Below are 20,000 nucleotides of genomic sequence, written 5' to 3'. Positions count from 1 at the left end.
ACGGAGTTGTTTCATCTGTCAAACGAAATGTTAAATTTCATTCCTGTTTTTTTTGTTTGCATAATATGTAAAGAATATTCCCCCTTTCTGTAATCATTATCTCACTTATTTTTTAAAATATATTATTTTAATTTACACGCATAATAAATACGTCTTACTAATTGCAAATAAAGTTACAACTACCTGTTCTCCCCCGATTATTTATGGACTTCGCTTATATCAGCGAGAAAAATCTCGGTCCGTTGCTACTGACGTGTTTTGCAAACCCTTCTTGCTTTACAAATCCTATAATGGAGTGTTCTTGTGAAGCCAAAAGTCGAAGTATTTATTTCGGATTTCATCAGCTGCAGGTTGCAGATTTGTTGGTATCATACAAAAGACAAATCTTTTTGGCTTCGCTTACGTTGCACAAACACTATCGATTCCTTGCTTCTGAAGCACTGAAACGACAAGCAAGGCTGTTTCAGTCGACGATCTTTTAATTAACTGAGGTGTGATAGAGCTGCTTAGGATCAACCAGTCAAAGACAAGAAATACAAAACGTCATACCTGAGACTACCGGTGAGGTTTTTTTGTTTCCTTGATTTGCGTACCGTCTTAATATAACAAGTCACTGTGGAAGATCCGGCGCTGATGAACAACTCAGAAGAAGTGAGTTGGGTTCAGCCTTTTCTAGTATTAAATAGATTAGTATGACTGAAGTCCTATGGACTTCGATCAAGAAACATTCCTTGAGTATTAATCGAGTTCACGCCCTTGAGACCAACTCATAAAAGTCAGTTAGGTTCAGTGAGTCTCATAGCATAAACTGAAATAAATCAGTATGAAGGAACCAGTATGGACTTTGGACAAGAAAAATTCATAACAAGTTCACACCCTTGACACGGAAGTAGATGTATCATAAAAAACAAAGGGAAAAACCAAATTTCACCCCTACTGTAATATGTAGGCATGTATTTTTAACAACGATATACCATGGATCGTGCTGAATGAATTTTTGTGTTTCGCGTTGGAATGGATGAATGTACAAAAAAAACCCCGTTTTTTGGCAAATTAAAAGTACATAGTGGGCAATATGTGTCATTTTAAACTCTAAGCTCCATGGATAAATAGACGCTGTAAATGAAGATATTTAATCAATAATATTTGTAATAAGCTTTAAAATACAAAGCAATGTATGGCGTTCTATTTTAAATTGAAAGTTAATTATCTCTGAAAAATGCATGGTCACCCCCAATTCTCTTTTTGGATACCAAGAATACTTGCTAAGTTCTGCTCTCTCCGCATAGTTTGAACCGCGCATAAATATCCCTGTATTAATAAACACCACCCATAGGAAATGCGAGAGTCTCGGGATGCGCAGAACGTATGCGCAATAACAATAGCAGGCACCTCCCTAATTTGATTGCATATCTTCGGAAACTGAACAATGGAAAGATCATAAACGACACCACTTACCAGCATATATATCTCTTACTCCATACTCATGGCGTACTCTACGGCTTTCCCGAGGTTTACAAGCAGGGTTGCCCTTTTCGTCCCACTGTCTCGTCAGTTAACACCTACCAGTAATGTTATCGCTACGCAGCTTAAATGTTGTATTAGTAATTATTTCATTTTTTAACTCGTTAACTCGTGTTACTCGTAACATCAATTCGTTTTTTCCCGTATAAGGACAGATTAGTTCGATCTGTTATGTCCAAAGTTCTCTATAAATCTAGTTGCTGGGATTGTAATGAATCACATTGGTAAAACAAAGCGTAGGCTACATGACCGGAAATCTGAACACTTCAAGGCGTTGCTAAGTAACAACAGGGAGCTTAAGCAACAACAACGACAACGGCAACGAGAACGTGATCTCAAAATATAAATTCGCGTTATTTTAATCGTTTCGTGACTATTTGTGGCAAGGGTGTGGTAGTTCCTCAAAAACGAAAATTTATCCTCAAGTGCTGACGTCCTTGATAAAACCTCAAATTTGGCTATTTCACGTTTTTGTTTTGCAGACAACGGCAAAGAAATAGACAAAAGTGAAAAACGCACGTGCAGGGCGTGCAAAGCTATTGTTTTTGCCCACTAAATATGCAAATTTGTGACGTTCTCGTTGCCGTCGCCGTCGCCGTTATCGTTGCTTAAGCTACTTTAAAATTGCTGAACTGGTCACAACTTAAAATGGGACCACTTTGGAATTCTAGCCACTGAGAGGTCTGACCGATATTGTACCATACAAGAAATTTTTTTTATTCGTGATCTTCAGCCATCCTTAAAAGAATACATTAGCAGCGAAAAGCTGTATCTTTAAGTATCTTTAAGTTCTACATGTGTATTAGATATATGCATTTACAGTGTGTATATATTTTCTCTTTTGTTTTCATTGTTTCTTGTATATCTTTGTAAAGTATTAAATTACCTCCTTTTGTTCCTATCAATATTACTTCATAAGCTACTCAAGTTACTGTTATATATTTTTTAAAGAAATTAGCTGACGGTTACTTCTGAAGATGTATGTTGAGATGATTCGAAACGTTAAGTCAATAAAAAACTTTTCAGTAATGCGCTTGTTTAACCTCATGTTTGTCACCGCATTTTGCGTTATTTCCAATCAAGCTAATTACTCTTGGGACTGTATCATGCTTTAGTGAACTGGATATCCATTGTTTTAATTCAAATAACCCCCCGAAATAAACTGTATTATGGGATTTGCGAAAATAGCGAATTATCATTAATTTGAAAGCTGGATATGGATTATGGGGAAAATATGATTTACTTTTTAAATATGGACATGCACGTAGGACCTTGAATTTGGAAATGTTCAGTTGACCCGTCACCTAACCACTCGACCACCATACCGCTAGCAATATTTTCAACACTATTTGATAATGCTGTATTATCACTCGGCAACAAACAATATTAAACACTGCAAAATGTCTGTTACCAAATTTCACGAGAAAGCTAAACATTTTGAAATCAAAGCTTGCACGTACGCCTTATTAATCTAGATTAGGCCTAATTACCCTTTAGCAATGATATTTAATGGGAGACTTAAGAAATTTATCGCCCAGAGGAAATAAATGGATTTATGCCGAGTGTGACATGCTTTTCTCTAGATCATAAACCATTTGTGCAAGCTAGGTAGAGGCTGATTCAACAGAGTCAAGTCAATTTTCACTCCCCACCCTCCCTATTTTACTTTCTTGTGGATGGCGTGTGCCCCTCACCTTTGCTGGGATCATGTCTTCTATATTTGGGTATTTCCTAGGTTACCATGCTGATTTTCAATAAACGGCCTAGCCCATCAGGGCTTGGCCAAATATCCCAAACATATGTGGTATCATTTGTGTCCCACCAAACGGAGCTCGCTCAGAGAAATGCTTTGCCAGCAATATCCATCAGACTGTATGGAACATGAAGCGTGAATAAAAACATTTTTTTAAAGAGCGCAATGTCTTGATCTTCAGTGGTAAAGCGGAAAGAAGAAGTTCCCATAGAGTTGAAAATCCGGGTTCCAATCCAATCCACTGATATGATTTTATTTTCCTTCTTTTCTCTGCTACCACAAGTCCTGGGGTACAGTGTCCTAAATGGACGATAATGGTAAATTCAAAGCAAATTACGAATTAACGATAATTGTTAATTTGGAGAAGAGATGGCGTTGTTTTCTTGCGGGTAATTTTTGGATCCATTCCCTGCGCGGTCAGAAAACTGCCTGCAGTTTGTCCACGATGAAGCCAGGATGGAGAATGTGTTCGATACCGGCTTGACTTCACAACCTACTTTCATCGCAATTCTCAATGAGCGATCCCTTTGAAATAATTGTTTCACAATTAAGTGAAGTACGATCATCCGAGTGAATGTCGTCCTGAGAGGAACTGTTTTAGTCATTGTCACCCCAAACTAAGGACTACACTCACCCGAACGATCGTACTTCACTTAATTATGATATTACTCCTGGGTTTAAACCCATTACGAAAGAATAATTTGTCAACCCAGTATCAAACCGGCCCTTTCCCGAAGTTCAACAGCCGCTTTTTCCAACTTCTTAGGCTCTATAAAAATCGACTTCCAAGGAAAGAATTTATAAACCAAATATGTTTTGGACAGTTCTTTAGAATTACAGTCGCCAAAAGTTTCTCGTCATTGATATCATACAGTTTTCTGCGCCACGGAATTTCAATTCCCGTTCAAAGAAAGTGCCTTGAACCATTTCTGTACTAGAAGGAGGGAAAAAGCAAACTATGGGTGTGTTATATATTAGCGGTCAACTTAAAATCAACTCAATTTTTATTAATAACTGACTAACGGCTGCCATCAGTTTAAAGGGAAACTCCACTAAAACACAAACTTTAAGATAAACTTAACACCACACAACGTAATTATTCAGTTACAATCAAAATTGTTTGAACTTTTTTCAATGAAAGCGTTTGTATCCGAAATAAATAAATAGGTAAATTTCCATTCTACGCCAATCGATCACTGAACATTTTGTGTGCAACTCCTCTCTGTTTGACAACTCGTGAACTCCTTCATGTTCAATGACAGAAAATCATGATAATAGAAGCAACGCTTGCTGGCAATATTTTCCTGTATTCACGACCGCTAAACCTCAATTTTGAGCCGTTTGTTTTTTCCTTGAGAATCCCTAAGATTTTCCGCTGTCCTCAAATGAGCTCTCCGGCCCATCAAAGATCATTCAGTGCTCACAACAAAGTGAGACAACACAAATTCAAGGAGAACTTGTTTTGGCAAAAGTACAAATGGTGGCGATTTGTAGCATTTTAAAGTCCAAGCTCGATGGAAAAATAGACGCTCTAAATTCTGATTATAGAGTCCGATAACATTTAATTTGATCGATTTATCATGGCATATTTCACTATCACTTTTACTTTATCTTCTTCCCAATCATTTTGTTGCTTTCAAACCTTTTCCCCCCAAAAATGTTGTCATCATGGAGGATCGAAACGGTTTCTGCAATTAGCAGTGGGTGCACAACGTTAAAAGATTAAATCCTATCAGAAAGGCAACGTCACAGTTTAATATCTGTACATTAAACTATTGTAGGGTAATTAAGGGTATCTTCAAGGCCTTGGGTGTTGCCATGGCAACTGTATGGCACTGCATTAAGATCCTTTAAAACTCACTTTTCAATAAATATCTCTAAAACCAATTTGATAGCAATTTCAAATTCATTAGCGTAATAAGTAATATGTGGAAAAAATATCTGGTACAACTTAAGCTACTTATTGAAAAGATGTATAAGATAAGAGTTCACCGGATAATTTTCTTTGAAATTTCTTTTGAGAATGCGAAATGATGAATCTTGATTGTATATAAAAAATCAGGGAACGTCACCTACTTTCCGGTTTTCGCGATTTTAGCTAAAAGGAAAGGTAAGGAACTTTATTTCACTGCCTAGTCTTTCTAGCGCTGGAGGAGGACTAATTCAAGACACTGTAAACTGAAATTGACAAACGCAAATCAAGTCAAATGTTGGTTTTTTAGGCAAGGGGAAAAACCTCTCGATGCAGAGTAGTGAACCAATAAACTCAACCCACATATGACGTCGAGGCTAGGAGTCGAACCCGGGTCTCATTGGTGGGAGACAAGTGCTCTCACCACCGCGCCATCCCTGCACACCACATAGCGAGCCTTTTTTTCGCGCGGGTAATTTGCTTGCGTGTTTCTTGGAATTCATTCCCCGCTCGGTCAGAAAACGCTTTGAAGTAAATAACTGCCTATGGTTTGTCCTACTCAGGATCTAGTATATAGTTGTAGTTCGGGTCATGAGAAGTTATCCTCCAACTTATCACGATAATTTAAGCAATTGTCTCTTATAACCGAATAACGTATATGTCATCCCGGAAGCGCGGGTGATGTTAAAGTGAAGAGCAAGGGGACACTTCGTGACGCTCACGGCATGCTGCAATCGTCGTGCATCAAATTATGTGCATTTTTAGACATATCTTAAAGTTTTTCGTTATTGAATATCGGTTTTCTATGCCACAGTCTGAATTCCGGATTTTCAATTGCTCTTCATTATTAAAAAGTGCCTTAAATCATTTCTGGACTGGGAGGACGGAAAATGCAAACTATGGGTGTGTTAGTGGTCAACTTTGAATCAACTCAATATTTCTGTTTTTAACCGATAGCGCAGAGAAATTCCTGGTGCGTTTGCTAACAAAGAACTGAAAATCTGACAAGTTAATAACCGAAACATTCAGCTGATAATGGGAATTTTTGGGTTGCCATGTTTATTAACATTTCGTGTTCAGCTGTAGTGTTAAACAAGCTCCGCATTAATTGCTCTTCCAGTCAGCTCACTACCTGCCAGTTTTTGTGATTCCTTCAATTTTATCCTCGTGCAACAAATATAATGGAGGTCAAAAGTCGATTTTACTACACCAAGAGAGGATGAGGTAAGAAACATATCCGCCTTATATGGTATCTTTCAATGATAACTTTTCAAGCGATTTACTTTTAGCGTGTGGTCATACTGAGCAGCTATTTTAAGAAAAGAAAAACCACCTGATTTCTCAGTTGTAATGACGCGGTGAAACGTAAAGGCTGGTTTTCACTAGCGACGGAGTCGGAGTTTAAGCTCGACGGAATCAGAGTCAGAAGAATCAGAACGTTTCAATTTTCTTCCGACACCGGTTATGACTCGGTCGCTTATGCTCCAGTGAAAACTAGATTGTTGGAGTCGGAAGCAGAAGTGAAAGAACCAACCAATCACAATGATTGGAATCAAGCTTCGGGACTGGTTTATTCTTCCTCTTCTGCTTGCAACTCCGACAATGCAGTTTTCACTGGATCGTAAGCGACGGAATAATAAGGGGAATCGGTATTCTGCTTCCGACTCCCACAGTTTGATTTTCACTAACATCGTATCGCTCTGCGCTTCTGATTACGACCCCGACTCCGACTCCGTCGCTTGTGAAAACCAGCCTTAAGACTTGGCGGTTTTGCTGTTCTGCATGAAGTGACAAAAATGGCCTTTGTGGTAGATATCACATTTTTTGACGAATCTCCAAACTTTGACTTTGAGAAGAATGGGAAATGCTCTCCTGACTACACATTGTGAAAAAATTAATATGAAGAAAAACATACACAGAAATTCAAGAGAACAAGAATCATACTCAGAGGAAACTTTAATTTGTAATCCGGCTTTTTATTCAGCAGAATTTTATTCCAATCAAAAGCAGCCCCAATATACGAAGGTGGCCGTTATCCACGATGATATTAATGTATACTTATTTAACTATAGATTTAAATGATTTATGTCCCTTTACAGAGCTTTTGCCGGACTGAAGCTTTTTGTTGATATCTAAGCTTGAGGTTTAGGAACTTCCTCTACAAAGATCCGGGACACTGACTCCCAACCTGTGTAGGCATCAGCATTTCCATATCCACGACAATTGCCAACCCAGAATCCCACGAGCACCTTTCCTTTGTGAATGTTGTTGCAGTGCCCTTCAATATGGCGGACGCGAAGAGGATTTTGACCCGCAAAGTTTAAGAACACAACACCATCAATAGGGAGGGGAGCCGAGCATTCAGCATCGTTGAAAGTGAAGTACCAGCGTTTACAGCAACCAGTGCAGTCATAAACTCGCAAAGTACCAGTCCAGGCCACATGAAGAGCTGTATCAGAGAAGTTCTTGGTGAACACGCAATCCTAGGTAATAAAAATTGTCTTATATTAAATGTATGAGCGGCCATAAAATTAGAGATAATTTCAGCTTCGACAATCGGTAGTCGGTAATAAATCACTATACTATTTTGGGCTAATATAGTCAAGCAAAGCATTAAGAAAAAACATAGGCGTACGGGCACCTTTGGACTTGAAGGGGGAAGGGGGGGGGGGGGGGGGTGGGGCGGTTACTTTCTTGCCCGAAAAAAATTACGCATTGCCCGAAAGCGTGAGGTTTGAAATCGGGAGGCAATCGCAAACGTTCACCATTTTCGCATCTAATGAAACTGCTATCATTGGAAAAACAGTTTAATTGAGAGCTTGCATACTCAATTCTATCAACAGTTTTAATGTAATCTAAAACGTATTAAAAGAAAAAAAAAGTTCTTCCTTCCATGGCGTTTTCCGAAAATGTCAATCATCTTGTCCATACAGTTGATAATGACTTGATTTCCGTAGGCGCACTCAATACAGATGATAGCGAGGCTATTGAGTCTATGCTGCCCTATGGTGTTACGAAGGTAAGTCTTCAACCGCTGCAGCCCGCTGAACGAACGTTCTGCTGAGTACGACGTTGCGGGAATGTCGGCCAAAATGGACAGCAGTCAAACCGTGACATCATCTCGTATTATGTGATACACGAGGCACTGAGCTGTGCAGACGTGTATTTTGTGCTCCGATCACAATTCACTAATTCTCTTTATCCTAAACCTACATATTCTGGAAACCTTCCAGTATGACGGGTACTGAAAAACTACGAAAGGAAAATCAAGCTTTGCGTAATGAAATCGAAGAACTAAAGAACAAACTGCAGAATGTTTCTGACGACTTGTCAAAGAATCAACATGGCCTACACGGTGAACGGGAATTGTCACCAGGTAAAGCGCATTCAATTGAATTCATATCAGGCCAATATGACGACTTCATCCGCTTTAAAGAGGAAGCTGAGAAACAAATTCAGGAGCTCATCTCAAGAGTTAATGAGATAAGGGACTTATCCATCAAAGCTCAAAATGGCTAAAATTACACCTGTGTTCAAGGGTGATGATGATACAGACGCAAACAACTATAGACCCATTTCTTTACTTTCAAATTATATAGAAAAACATGATCTTTTGAATTCCTTACAATACCGTTTTCGTAAGGGGCATTCTACCCAACATGCAATACTTGATATCGTAAACGATATACAGTCAAACATGAATCAGCGTCTGTTATCTTGTGGAGTATTCATTGATCTTTAAAGAGCTTTCGATACCGTCGATCACGACGTCTTGCTTGATAAGCTTAATCACTATGGCTTTTGTGGAATAATTAACAGTTGGTTCTCCTCATATCTCAAAAATCGCACCCAAACAACGCAAGTAGATCATTATATATCAGATAAAGCCATTGTTGGATGTAGAGTTCCTCAAGGATCAGTTCTTGGGTCATTGCTTTTCTTGCTATATGTCAATGACATCCACAGATGCTCAAATAAATTAAGGTTTTACCTCTTTGCAGATGACACTAACATTCTCTATGCGGACAAAAATTTGAAAGATCTGGAAACAACAGTCAATAATCAACTTAAAAACCTCATAACTGGCTAACAGCCAATAAACTAACTCTAAAAAAATCCAACTTTGTAATATTTCATCCTTACCAAAAGCGACTTGCTCATCAACCAAAACTTTGCATGTTTGATAATGAAAAGAATAAATATGTTCGTCTCGAGTCTAATTTATATAAAATATCTGGGCGTTTTTCACTGATCAGAATCTTTCTCCAGTTGGAAATACCACATTGATTCTATTGTCACAAAAATTAGTAAAAACGTTGGGCTGATTGCAAAGCTACGCCACTCTATAACTCGAAAGTCACTAGTTCATCCTTATCTAACCTACGGTCTTGCTGCCTGGGGCCAGGCATGCAAGACTTATCTTAATAAAATTTTAATTCTTCGGAAAAGGGCTCTTCGCTTATTGTACTTCACAGACTGGCATGAACATACAATTCCTTTATTTCTTGAAGCAAACGTGCTACCAATAACTTTTCTTTATTATGAATCGGTATCAACTTTAATGTATGATATCAATAATGGTAAAACTCCAACAAACATGTTAAATTTATTTCAGAAAACGGCCTTTTAAACTTCGTTTAGTATCTCCTATGTACTGTAGATGGTATCTGTTACATTGAATCATATACGTAAACAGAATGTACACTGACGACCTCATTGACGAGAAGACAAAACAATACCTCATACAATCTAACGTAAAACCAGGACGTTTTTACAATAGTCATCCCACTGAACGCATATCCCACTTTGTTGACCACCATCTTCAACCTCTTGTCCACAAACTACCTTCTTATGTTAAAGACACTTATGATTTTCTCAATAAACTCCTTACCATTGGCAAATTACCCTCTAATTCATTATTAGTAACACTTGACGTCTCATTTTTATACACCAATATTCCACATAATGAAGGTATTAATGCTTGTGATTATTTTTTACGCACTGATCCTTACAACACCATCATCCCTACTGGCACTATTTACGACCTCATCCGCGTGATTCTCACCATGAATAACTTCATTTTTAATGATAGCCACTACCTTCAATAGCCCACTCTTTTGCTAAGCTTTTTTGGGTATTTCGAAAAAAATGCTTTAAGGACGCCTCATTTCAACCCCATACTTGGTTGAGATACATCAATGAGAATTTTATGATCTGGACTGAAAGTCCCGAAAACCTAAAAATGTTCATCGACTATATCTCATTAGCATTAACCCTACCATAAAATTCACCAGCTCACACTCTCCGACCGATGATCCTTTCCTTAACGTTAACGTCTCACTTACTAGGGACGGAAGCATAAATACAGACCTATACACGAAACCTACGGACAATCACCTACATTTACTTTATTCTTCTCGTCATCCTCTACACACAAAAAAGCCATCCCTTAATTTTAGCCTAGCACTCCGCCTACGACGAATTTGTTCTACAGACGAAACGTTCAAGATTTGCACTACTGAACTAACGACATACCTTATGAAACGAGGTTACAAACGCGACTTTGTTACTAAACAAATACAACGCTCCGCGGATATTTCCAGCATACATACCCTACAAGCTAAACAGATAAACAAACCTGAACGCATACCTTTCATAACGACCTATAATCCATCACTTCGATCCTTCCAGCTTTAACGTAATAAAAAAAAAACACTACAATCTACTTCTTTCCTCTGACCGCTGCAAAACTGCTTCCCTACATGTACCAGTTGTGGCTTTCAGACGATCCCCTAACCTTCGAGAAGTGCTGGTAACAGCTAAACTGTCCCCTAATGTAACTCATTCTAATTCCGCACTTCCTTCCGGTTCTTTTCGCTGTGGCAAAAACTGCGCTACCTGTCCTCACATTTTCCACGGACTAACCAACTACACATTCTTCTCTACTGGCGAAACACGCTCTATTAATTCCCACATAACTTACGAAACTAAAAACCTTATCTACATGATTCAATGTAACATATGACATCTACAGTACATAGGAGAAACTAAACGACGTTTAAAGACCGTTTTAATGAACACCGCCGTACTTTAGATAACGCTAACACCAAATCCAAAGCTACTACAGTCGCAGAACATTTCCTCAGTCACATCTCCCTACAACATTTATAAGGACATTCATCTAATTCCTTAAAGAAAAAATATTTTCCAACTCGATCCGTAAGGCCAGGGAAGCTTTTTTAATTTCAAAAGGCAAGGCAATTGATCCTAACGGTCTTAATATCCCCGAAGAAACGTATTAGATTTCAGTTTATTATTTAGAGTCACTTCCATTATTTTTCCGTTACTCTTAGTATTTGAATTCAAATTTGTTGTAACTACCATATTTTATCACATTTTTCCAGTATTAGGTCAACATCCATTTACCATATATATGTACATAGAAGCAATCCAATGTAAAATCTCATTGTACTTGAAGAAGGCTGGTTTGGCCAGCCGGAATACAGTACACCGCTAAAATCAAATCTACGTTGTATGGGCTGTTCCTCAAAATATTTAGCTTCTCAACTTGCAATTACGCCGATCAACTCAAGCCACTGATCCAACGCACACCGACAGGAAGATTGTCCACGGTTGCTTGCTTCAAAACTCTCAAACACTAGAGCCTGCTTACAGACTAATGGTTTGTGTATTCCGTTGCCCAGCTCACCTTAATCAGGCCATTATCTCTGCCATCTTCCTTTTTCCAGGCGCACTCCTTCCAGTTCTTGAAGGGCATCACACCTGAAGCTCCACTTGCCTCAGTCTCTCCTCGCTCTCCTTTTTGACCAGGAGGACCCTGGACACCACCCGCTCCAGTTTGTCCCTGATCCCCTTTTAACCCGTCACGGCCGTCCCGTCCATCTCGGCCTGGGAATCCTGGGGATCCAGGCTTGCCATGCATGCCGGGAATACCACAACGGCAAATCGACGAGGATTGCTGGATGGAAAAGCAAACAAAACTTACTGATATCTTTATCTATATGTTGATTGATTACTCTTAAAACTGTAAGCACATTAGCTTGACGTTACAGCTGAAGAAACCTTTCCATTTAAGAATAAAATACAAACAGCGGTGATGAACATTTTTAAAAAAATGGAGTTTATATTAACTTGATGTGTGTGTACTGAATAAAAGAAACATTGTATAATTATCCAAGAGCTAAATCCCACCATAAATTCAAACGTTAGCAGTTTGAAAGCCAAAGCAAGCGTGTTTGAACTTAATTTTTTTCTGGTACAAAAGCCTTAATTGGAAAAAGTTTGAACAATTTGGATTGTACACATTATGTTCTGTGGTTTAAAGTTGTCTTCTTGTTTTTAATTAGTGGAGGTTCCCTTTTAAATTAACTATTCTTTTAAAGTACGGCCCGTGAAGTAGATGTTTTGCAAAGAGGAGTGCGTAGATTAAAGGACTTTTAGCACTTTGTCTTGTACGACCGTAACAAACAAAAGATACGTAGTTCAGGACATCTAAATCAGTACTACAGTAAAGGCATTTATAAAAAAAAGACCAAGTCTTTGAGTTTGAGATCTAGAGAAAGTGGAAGTAAGTTTAGCATGGCTGTGTGACGTCGGCAAAACATTTCTTGTAGTACACTGGGAAAGCTTCAGGATTTTAACACGATAAGAACGATGAGAACGAAGGCGAGAAGGAACGCACGATATACTGAACTTGCTGTTATCCGAACTATTCTTTTTTTATTGGCTGCACTGGTTGTCAGAGAATGTCCACGCCCCACAATCCAGCTGAGAAACTTAAATTGGCATTTAATTCAGCTATGACAAGCCTTGAGATAAAATGACATTATGATCATGTCATAATGTTTGTTTTTATTTCATTCAAAATGGTTTAGTTGGTATAATTATTCGCTTACGTTGTCATTGCAAGACGGGCCACCAGTATTGTTATCCCCCGCTGCAAAACTCTTATACGGAAGTGACATGAAAAGTAGCGTCAGCAAGATCCAAGACATTTTGATGAGAATAGAGGTTATTTCTTCTGTCTGATATTCTGTGGGAAAAGAGCAAATTGAAGTAAGATCCAAATAGACGTTTTGCATTACCCGCATCTGCAATGGTTGCGATAATTTCAATTTTCCCATGTTTTTTTCCCTTTGAGAGTATAGCGATATAGTGTTATGTAAAAAAAAAAAAAAAAAAAAAAGGAAATGCTTTGTTTATTGTGGAAGTTCACTTGGCCATCAAGCTGTTCACAATCACACCATTTTTAATAACCTAAAAGAAACAATTCAAACTTAACAGAAACATGATTAACAACCCCAACTGGTAGAAGGCTATAGGTATCCATCCCCTTGTTGTTCTTAAGCCCAAACCTTAAGTAGACCTTCATATGCATGTACCGGACCAAAGTGGTAGAAGACAAAAGAACCAATTCAATGTCATTCTGATTAGGCGTTGTTGATTAGGTATTGTTATGTTCTCTTTATTCTTTTGTTCATTCAATTTGGCAATCCAAACATTCAATTCGGCAATTCAGACATTCAATACGTCATTGTTTGTCTGAATTTAACAACTGCGAGTTTAAATTGCAAAAGAGAATGCTCGAATTGAAGGATTGGACTTAAGAACAACAAGTTTGAATTTTGGTGGGGATGGATACCCAAAGGAGGCAATCAGTAGACTATTTACAAGGCGTGGTAGACTTGAACCTAAAACAACCGGAAACAAATCCATACAAGAGGTTAGAACGGGATTTTCAACCGCTTCTGGTTCTGATCTAACATTAACAAGACGCCTATTAGGGCGTATCCGTGGGATGCGCAAAAACAGTTAACACAAATTGTCCAGTTACAGTGAATTTCAGTTATAGGTAAGCTTCGGAAAATGGCGAGAGATTACCAGAAAGATAAATCTGTAATTTAATTTGAAGTTGTTTGTTGTAAAAACTCTTATTATTAATGTTACGAAATTTGTGAATGCAAACAACCAAGCCCTATTGGGGGTTATCAGGATACGGGATATTTGGGGGGGGGGAGAATTGAAGAGATACGGGATATTTTAACAAAAAGGCACGCAGGCACGCATTGCCTACGTGTCGTAGTCCAATAACTTGACAGTGTTTTTTTTCCATAACTGTCAACTGAGCTGAGTTCTATTTTCCAGGAGATTCAAGTTGTCTTTGCGTAATATGTAGCTCTAATAAAGGGTTTATAGTCTTTCCGAAAGTGCACTTTATTTATCAAAGGGCACGTTGCAATGTGCATTTTACACTTAGGAAGTCATGACCTTCAGTTGAGCGTTCAGGTTGCATCCCGAAAGAGATCGATGAAATGATTTTTAGAATAATATGAAATGTTATATATTTGAACTGCGGAAGGAACAACAAATGAAGGAAGATCATTACAGTTAACTAGTGAAAACCTTAAACAGTTGCAAGTAAGCTTGAAAAATCCAGGCCTTGAACGGGATTGGATCCCATGACCGAGCTAATGCACTGCACTTGCTCTTTTAACTGAAATATGCTGCAAGCTGGTCAATTGCATTATCACAGGGTTTGGGTTGCTTCTGCATGCATAGGCTTCATTTTCATCTGAGCGTGTGACCAGCTTTTAAGATTTCTACTGAAATATTGATCATCGCAGCGACAGAAGTTAAAGCCTGAAAAGTTCACGCTTGAATGGGATTCGAACCCTACCTGTGCGATACTAGAGCAGTACTCTACCAGTCAAGCTATCAAGCAATCTGGGAGGTGTTCATTATCTGAGTTCATATTGAGCCTGTAGAAGATACAGCTATGACAAAAGCTTTAAGTTAATATACCAAAAAAAACAAAACATTTCTTCTGGCATATACTGTTAAGGACGGTGCCTACCACTGTTATTGCGCATACGTTCTGGTCATCTCGAGATACTCGGGTTTTCTATCGGTGATGCTCACTAATACAGTGACAAATTTGCGCAGTTTAAGACTATCCGGAGAAGGTAGATCTTAGTAAGTACTCTTGTTATCCAAAAAGAAAATTGGGGGTAACCATGCATTCTTGAGATATAATTAAGCTTCAATTTGAGAAAGAACGCCATACATTGCTTTGTATTTTAAAGCTTTTTGCAAATATTATTCATGAATTATCTTGGAAAAATACGCGGTTACCCCCAATTTTCCTTTTGGATTTCAATGGCACTTGTTAAGATCTTCATTTCCTGCATAATTATAAATCGGGGCAAAATACCTTTTAATTAATAGGCGCCGTCGTTAATTAGCCTATCAAAGGCTTTCAAATGTGTGTTTATTTTTTTAATCTTACAAGTAAGCTATATATATTGAAAGACGTATGGAAGAAGAAATTGCGAAATCTCTCGCCAACAATGAAAGAATACGATGTTTTTCGACAGGAAGTCAGCTGACTTCAGGTGTAATCATTGATCGAGGAGTAAAAGCTCCTAAAGCTCAACTTGCCGTGAAAATGAATGTGAACTGGAGTAGATTTGCTGTCTGAACATCAAAGCACGCGCGGTGCTTGTGTTTGATCAGGTGTTACACGCTAGCAGCGGGACACGGACACCATTTCTGTATGACGTAATCGAAAACCTTCGCAGAGTTCTTAATCTGGCAGCGACGCGCATGCACCGTTTATTTTTAGGTTAATTTTATCAAGTGTCTGACTCTCACAAGAACCTTGTCGGCTAGTCATAAGTCTTACATGTTAAATCATGATCCTTCGCATTAGGAAAACGATAAATTGCAGTTTCGGTAGTCCACGAGAATTATCCACGTGATACTTCCCTTACGTTATGCAAACACTATCGATTCCTTGGTTCTGAAGGAAACGACAAGCAAGGCTGTTTCGAGAAAAAGACCATGTTGTAACTGAGGTGAGTTAGAGCTCTTTAGGAACACTGAAAACAAGAGATATAAAACGTCATACCTGAGACTACCCGTGAGTGTACGTTTCCTTAATTTTCGTACCTTCTCGATCAAACAAATCACTGTAGAGAAAAAGACGATGTTATAACTGAGGTGAGCTAGAGCTCTTTAGGAACACTGAAAAACAAGAGATACAAAACGTCATACCTGAGACTACCTGTGAGTGTACGTTTCCTTAATCTTCGTACCTTCTCAATCAAACAAATCACTGTAGAAGATCCGACGCTCACGAACAACTCAGAAGAGTGAGTGGGGTTCAGCCTTTCCTAGCATCAAAATAGATCAGTATGACTGAGTCCAATGGACTTTGGACAAGAAACATTCTTTGAGTATTTAACGAGTTCACGCCCCTGAGATCAAAGTCTTAGCGCCTACAAAAAACAATTCATAAAAGTCAGTTGAGTTCAGCGAGTCTCATAGCATAAAAATAGATCAGTATGAAGAAACAAGGATGGACTTCGGACAAGAAACATTCATAACAAGTTAACACTCTTGATACGGAAGTAAATGTACTACGAAAAACGAAGGGAAATACCAAACTTCACGCCTACTGTGCTCTGTAGGCACATATTTTTGACAACGATATACCAGAGGTGGTGCAAAATGAACTATTGTGTTTCCCGTTGGAATGGATTTACAAAAAAAAAACTTTTTTTGCCAAATTAAAAGTAGTAAGTGGGAGATATGTGGCATTGTTAAGTCCAAGCTCCATGGAAAAATAGACGCTGTAAATCCCGGAAAAGCTGTAAGAAGATGAAACAAAAGTTCGCGGCAATGGATAATTTTCATTTTAAATTTTCTTTGAGAATGAGAAATGACGAAAGTTAATCGTATTTCAAACATCAGAATACGAGACCGAGTTAACTTTCAAGATACTTGTCCACAAGTTTTATTTTCAGTGCTCACATATTTTCCATTCTTGTTCCCAGATGCTATCGTTTCTCTTAGGCGGTGGGGCCTTCGCACGAGAAAGAAAACGATGGGATCTGGGAAAGAGAATGATCCATTCTTTACCTTTGAATTAACGGTTATCGCTAGTTCGTTATGTGCTCAGAATTTACTATAAACTACTGTCCTATTCCCATAATGCAATATGTTTTTTTTGAGGGGGTGGGGGAGGGGGGTTTACATAAAAGCAATACAAGTTAATAACACTTGGGATTGTATCATGCGTCAGTGAAATGGATATCAATTGTTTTAATTCAAATAACCCCCCAAAATGAACTATATTATGGGATTTGCGAAAATAGCGAACTATCGTTAATTTAGAAGATTGAAAGCTGATCAGAATGTGGATTATGGGAAATGATTATTTCATTTTTAAAAGACAACCCGAGTGTATGGATATAGGACTGGAACCTAGAATTTTTGTCACCTAACCACTTGACCACCACACCACCAGCTGCTCAGGGACAATATTTTAAACACTATTTGATAATGCTGTATTATCACTCGGCAATAAACAATATTAAAAACTGCAAAAGGTATGTTACCAAATTTCACGACAAAGCTAAACATTTTAAAGTCAAAACTTACGAATAACGCCTAATTAATCTAGCTTAGGGCTAATTACTCCTCATCAATGATATTCTATGGGAGACCTAAATAAATAGTTTTTTTTTTAAAGCGCGGTGTCTTGATCTTCAGTGTTGAAGCGGAAGGAAGCAGTTCTCATGAGTTGAAACTCTGCATTCAGATCTAATTCACGGATATGATTTTGTTTTCCTTATTTTCTCTTCTACGACATGTCCTGGGGTACAGTGTCCTAAATGGATGATAATAGTAAATTCAAAGCAAATTAGGAATTAAAGATAATCGTTAATTTGGGGAAGAAATCATCAATAAGGACGGGAGCCGAGCAATGATTCAGCCGAGTAGTCAGCACTGTTCAAAGTCAAGTACCAGCGTTTACAGCATTTCGTGCAGCCATAAACTCGGAAAGTATATACCAGCCCAGGCCATATGAAGAGCTGTATCAAAAATCAATTGTATTATAAATGTATGAGCGGCCATAAAGGTAAAGACACTTTAACGTTTCTAAGGAGATAATTTCAACATCCCAGAAGTCGAGACTGGATCATCATCATCGTCGTCGTTGTTGTCGTCGTAGAGACCCGCTTTAATTCGGAGGACGAGGACGACTAAGCCTAGGAGTACGAGTTTTCCCTATTGAGCATGCGCATAAATATTAGAAATATTAGAAATTTGGCAGCTTTTAGGACAATGATACATAAAAAAGATATAACATCAATTCTTGAAGGATGTGGGAGGGAATGCCGCTTATGCTCCTGTTAACTGGACGTGCGCATATTTACTTATTTATCTTAGCGTCCGAGCTCATATACGCATTTAGTTTTACGTTTTGATATACAACTAGTTCTATTGTGTAAAAGTGTATTTAGCTTGAATAGTGTTAATTTCCGGTTTTTTATATGTTTCATAGTAGTAATTAGTCTAATTTGATGATGTAATTTGTTTTAAAGGTGTCCCCAATTAGTGCCTTGTGGCGCTAGAACGATTAGACACGTTGATAAAGGTTATGCATGTATATGTATGTAAGGTTTAGAGGTCGACAATTTTTTAAGTGCGCATGCTCAGTAAGGAAAACTCATACTCGTAGTCATCCTCGTCCTCTGATCTAAGGGTCCCTAATGTCATTATCATTATAATTAGAACAGTTTTCAATTGAGTGTCGAAAGTAATTAGCGAATTGCTTTGGTTTTGCATTGCTTCACTCAGTGATTGGTTCAAAGTTCTCGCCCCACTTTTTCAACCAATCAGAAATGAAACCAAACCGATTGTGGCTTGCGCTTGCATATTTTACCGCGCTTTGTATCGGTTACGTGTAATTACGTCGAGATTTGATTGGTTAACTGGATTGTCTCCGTCCTTTTTGATTGGCCAAAGTAATTACTTTGGTTTTGGTTTTACGAAACTCGCTCTATTGATGTCACTAATTTAATGAAAAAAGACCTCCCAGAAAAGATGAATATAAGGGATACAAAATGAACATTACAATGTGAGTTTTAGCAAAAGTGATCCGTTTAAATTTTAAGCCAGCTGTAAAATGCTTCTTTTTTTACCTCGAACAGTTACCCTTTCCTTCTGTGGCAAACAGAACTTGAACTGAAGAAATCAAAGTCTCCTTCAGCTGATTAACACATCCGTTTACTTCTCGAAAAATGTCCTCTTTCTGGAAACGATTTGCATTTGTGTTTTGCACATTGAAACTTTCTCGAGCGACTGTTTACCAATGATATGAACTTGTCATCTCTGTCATAAAAAGGCAATCTGTTGCTCACCGTAATCAGGCCATTATCTTTGGCATCGTTTACGTTCAAGGATCACTCCTTCCAGTTCTTAATAGCCATCACACTTGAAGCTGTACTTGCCCCAGTCTCTCCTCTCTCTCTCTCTTTCTCCTTTTTAACCGGGAAGATCCTTGACGCCACTTTCTCCATCCAGGATCCATTACTTCAGGCAACACATTCTCACCCATGAATTCGCGATTATCCTGAATTGCTAATTTGATTTGAATTCACTATTATCGTAATTTTTGGACTCTGCGTCCCAGGAATTTTGGTAGAGAATGTAACTAGGTAAGGGAATAATATATCATATCCGTGGATTGAATTTGAACTCTATCATGTCTATAGGAACCGTTTCTTTTCGCTTTACCACTGAAGATCAAGACACCGCCTTTCCAAAAAAAATAAAACTATCATAGAATATCGCTGCTGAAGAGTAATTAGGCCTAAGCTAGATTAATAATGTAGGGCTAAATTTTGATTTTAAATTGTTTAGCTTTGTCTTGTCGTGAAGCGAATGCAATGGCGAGAACGGGTTGCCCCTGGAGATCCCTGGGTTACCAGGTTGTCCTTGGTC

The 20,000-nt window shown here is 38.3% G+C and overlaps 2 protein-coding genes across 3 annotated transcripts in view; both read right to left on the bottom strand.

Annotated features, from left to right (window-relative positions):
* LOC138014539 (collagen triple helix repeat-containing protein 1-like) overlaps positions 1–1,531 on the bottom strand; it is a 23,627-nt gene extending 22,096 nt beyond the window's left edge. The window contains exon 1 of the mRNA XM_068861651.1: positions 1,459–1,531. The gene's annotated coding sequence lies outside the window, so the exon portion shown is untranslated. The remainder of the gene's footprint in view (positions 1–1,458) is intronic.
* Positions 1,532–7,114: 5,583 nt separating this feature from the next.
* Positions 7,115–16,376, bottom strand: LOC138014543 (collagen triple helix repeat-containing protein 1-like). Of its 2 annotated transcripts, XM_068861656.1 has the most exons (6): positions 16,263–16,376; positions 16,117–16,177; positions 14,887–14,983; positions 13,106–13,242; positions 11,899–12,168; positions 7,115–7,672 (listed from the first exon to the last, which is right to left on the bottom strand). In XM_068861656.1, exons 4-6 carry the CDS (start codon positions 13,202–13,204, stop codon positions 7,322–7,324), a joined length of 720 nt encoding a protein of 239 aa, XP_068717757.1. In that variant the 5' UTR covers positions 13,205–13,242; positions 14,887–14,983; positions 16,117–16,177; positions 16,263–16,376; the 3' UTR covers positions 7,115–7,321. The 2 variants fall into 2 exon arrangements, with proteins under 2 accessions (XP_068717757.1, XP_068717758.1); XM_068861657.1 differs by lacking the exon at positions 14,887–14,983.
* Positions 16,377–20,000: the final 3,624 nt, after the last annotated feature.

Source organism: Montipora capricornis, chromosome 8, assembly GCF_036669925.1.
Source record: "Montipora capricornis isolate CH-2021 chromosome 8, ASM3666992v2, whole genome shotgun sequence".
Lineage (NCBI taxonomy): Eukaryota > Metazoa > Cnidaria > Anthozoa > Scleractinia > Acroporidae > Montipora > Montipora capricornis.
This window is presented reverse-complemented; position numbering and strand designations above follow the sequence as displayed.

Coding starts and splice junctions, on each gene's coding strand:
- LOC138014543 (XM_068861656.1), bottom strand. CDS start 13,204: ATGTCTTGGATCTTGCTGACGCTACTTTTCATGTCACTTCCGTATAAG. Junction 12,169..13,105: donor GCCCGTCTTGCAATGACAAC/GTAAGCGAATAA, acceptor TTTTCCATCCAG/CAATCCTCGTCGATTTGCCG. Junction 7,673..11,898: donor GAGATAATGGCCTGATTAAG/GTGAGCTGGGCA, acceptor TTTATTACCTAG/GATTGCGTGTTCACCAAGAA.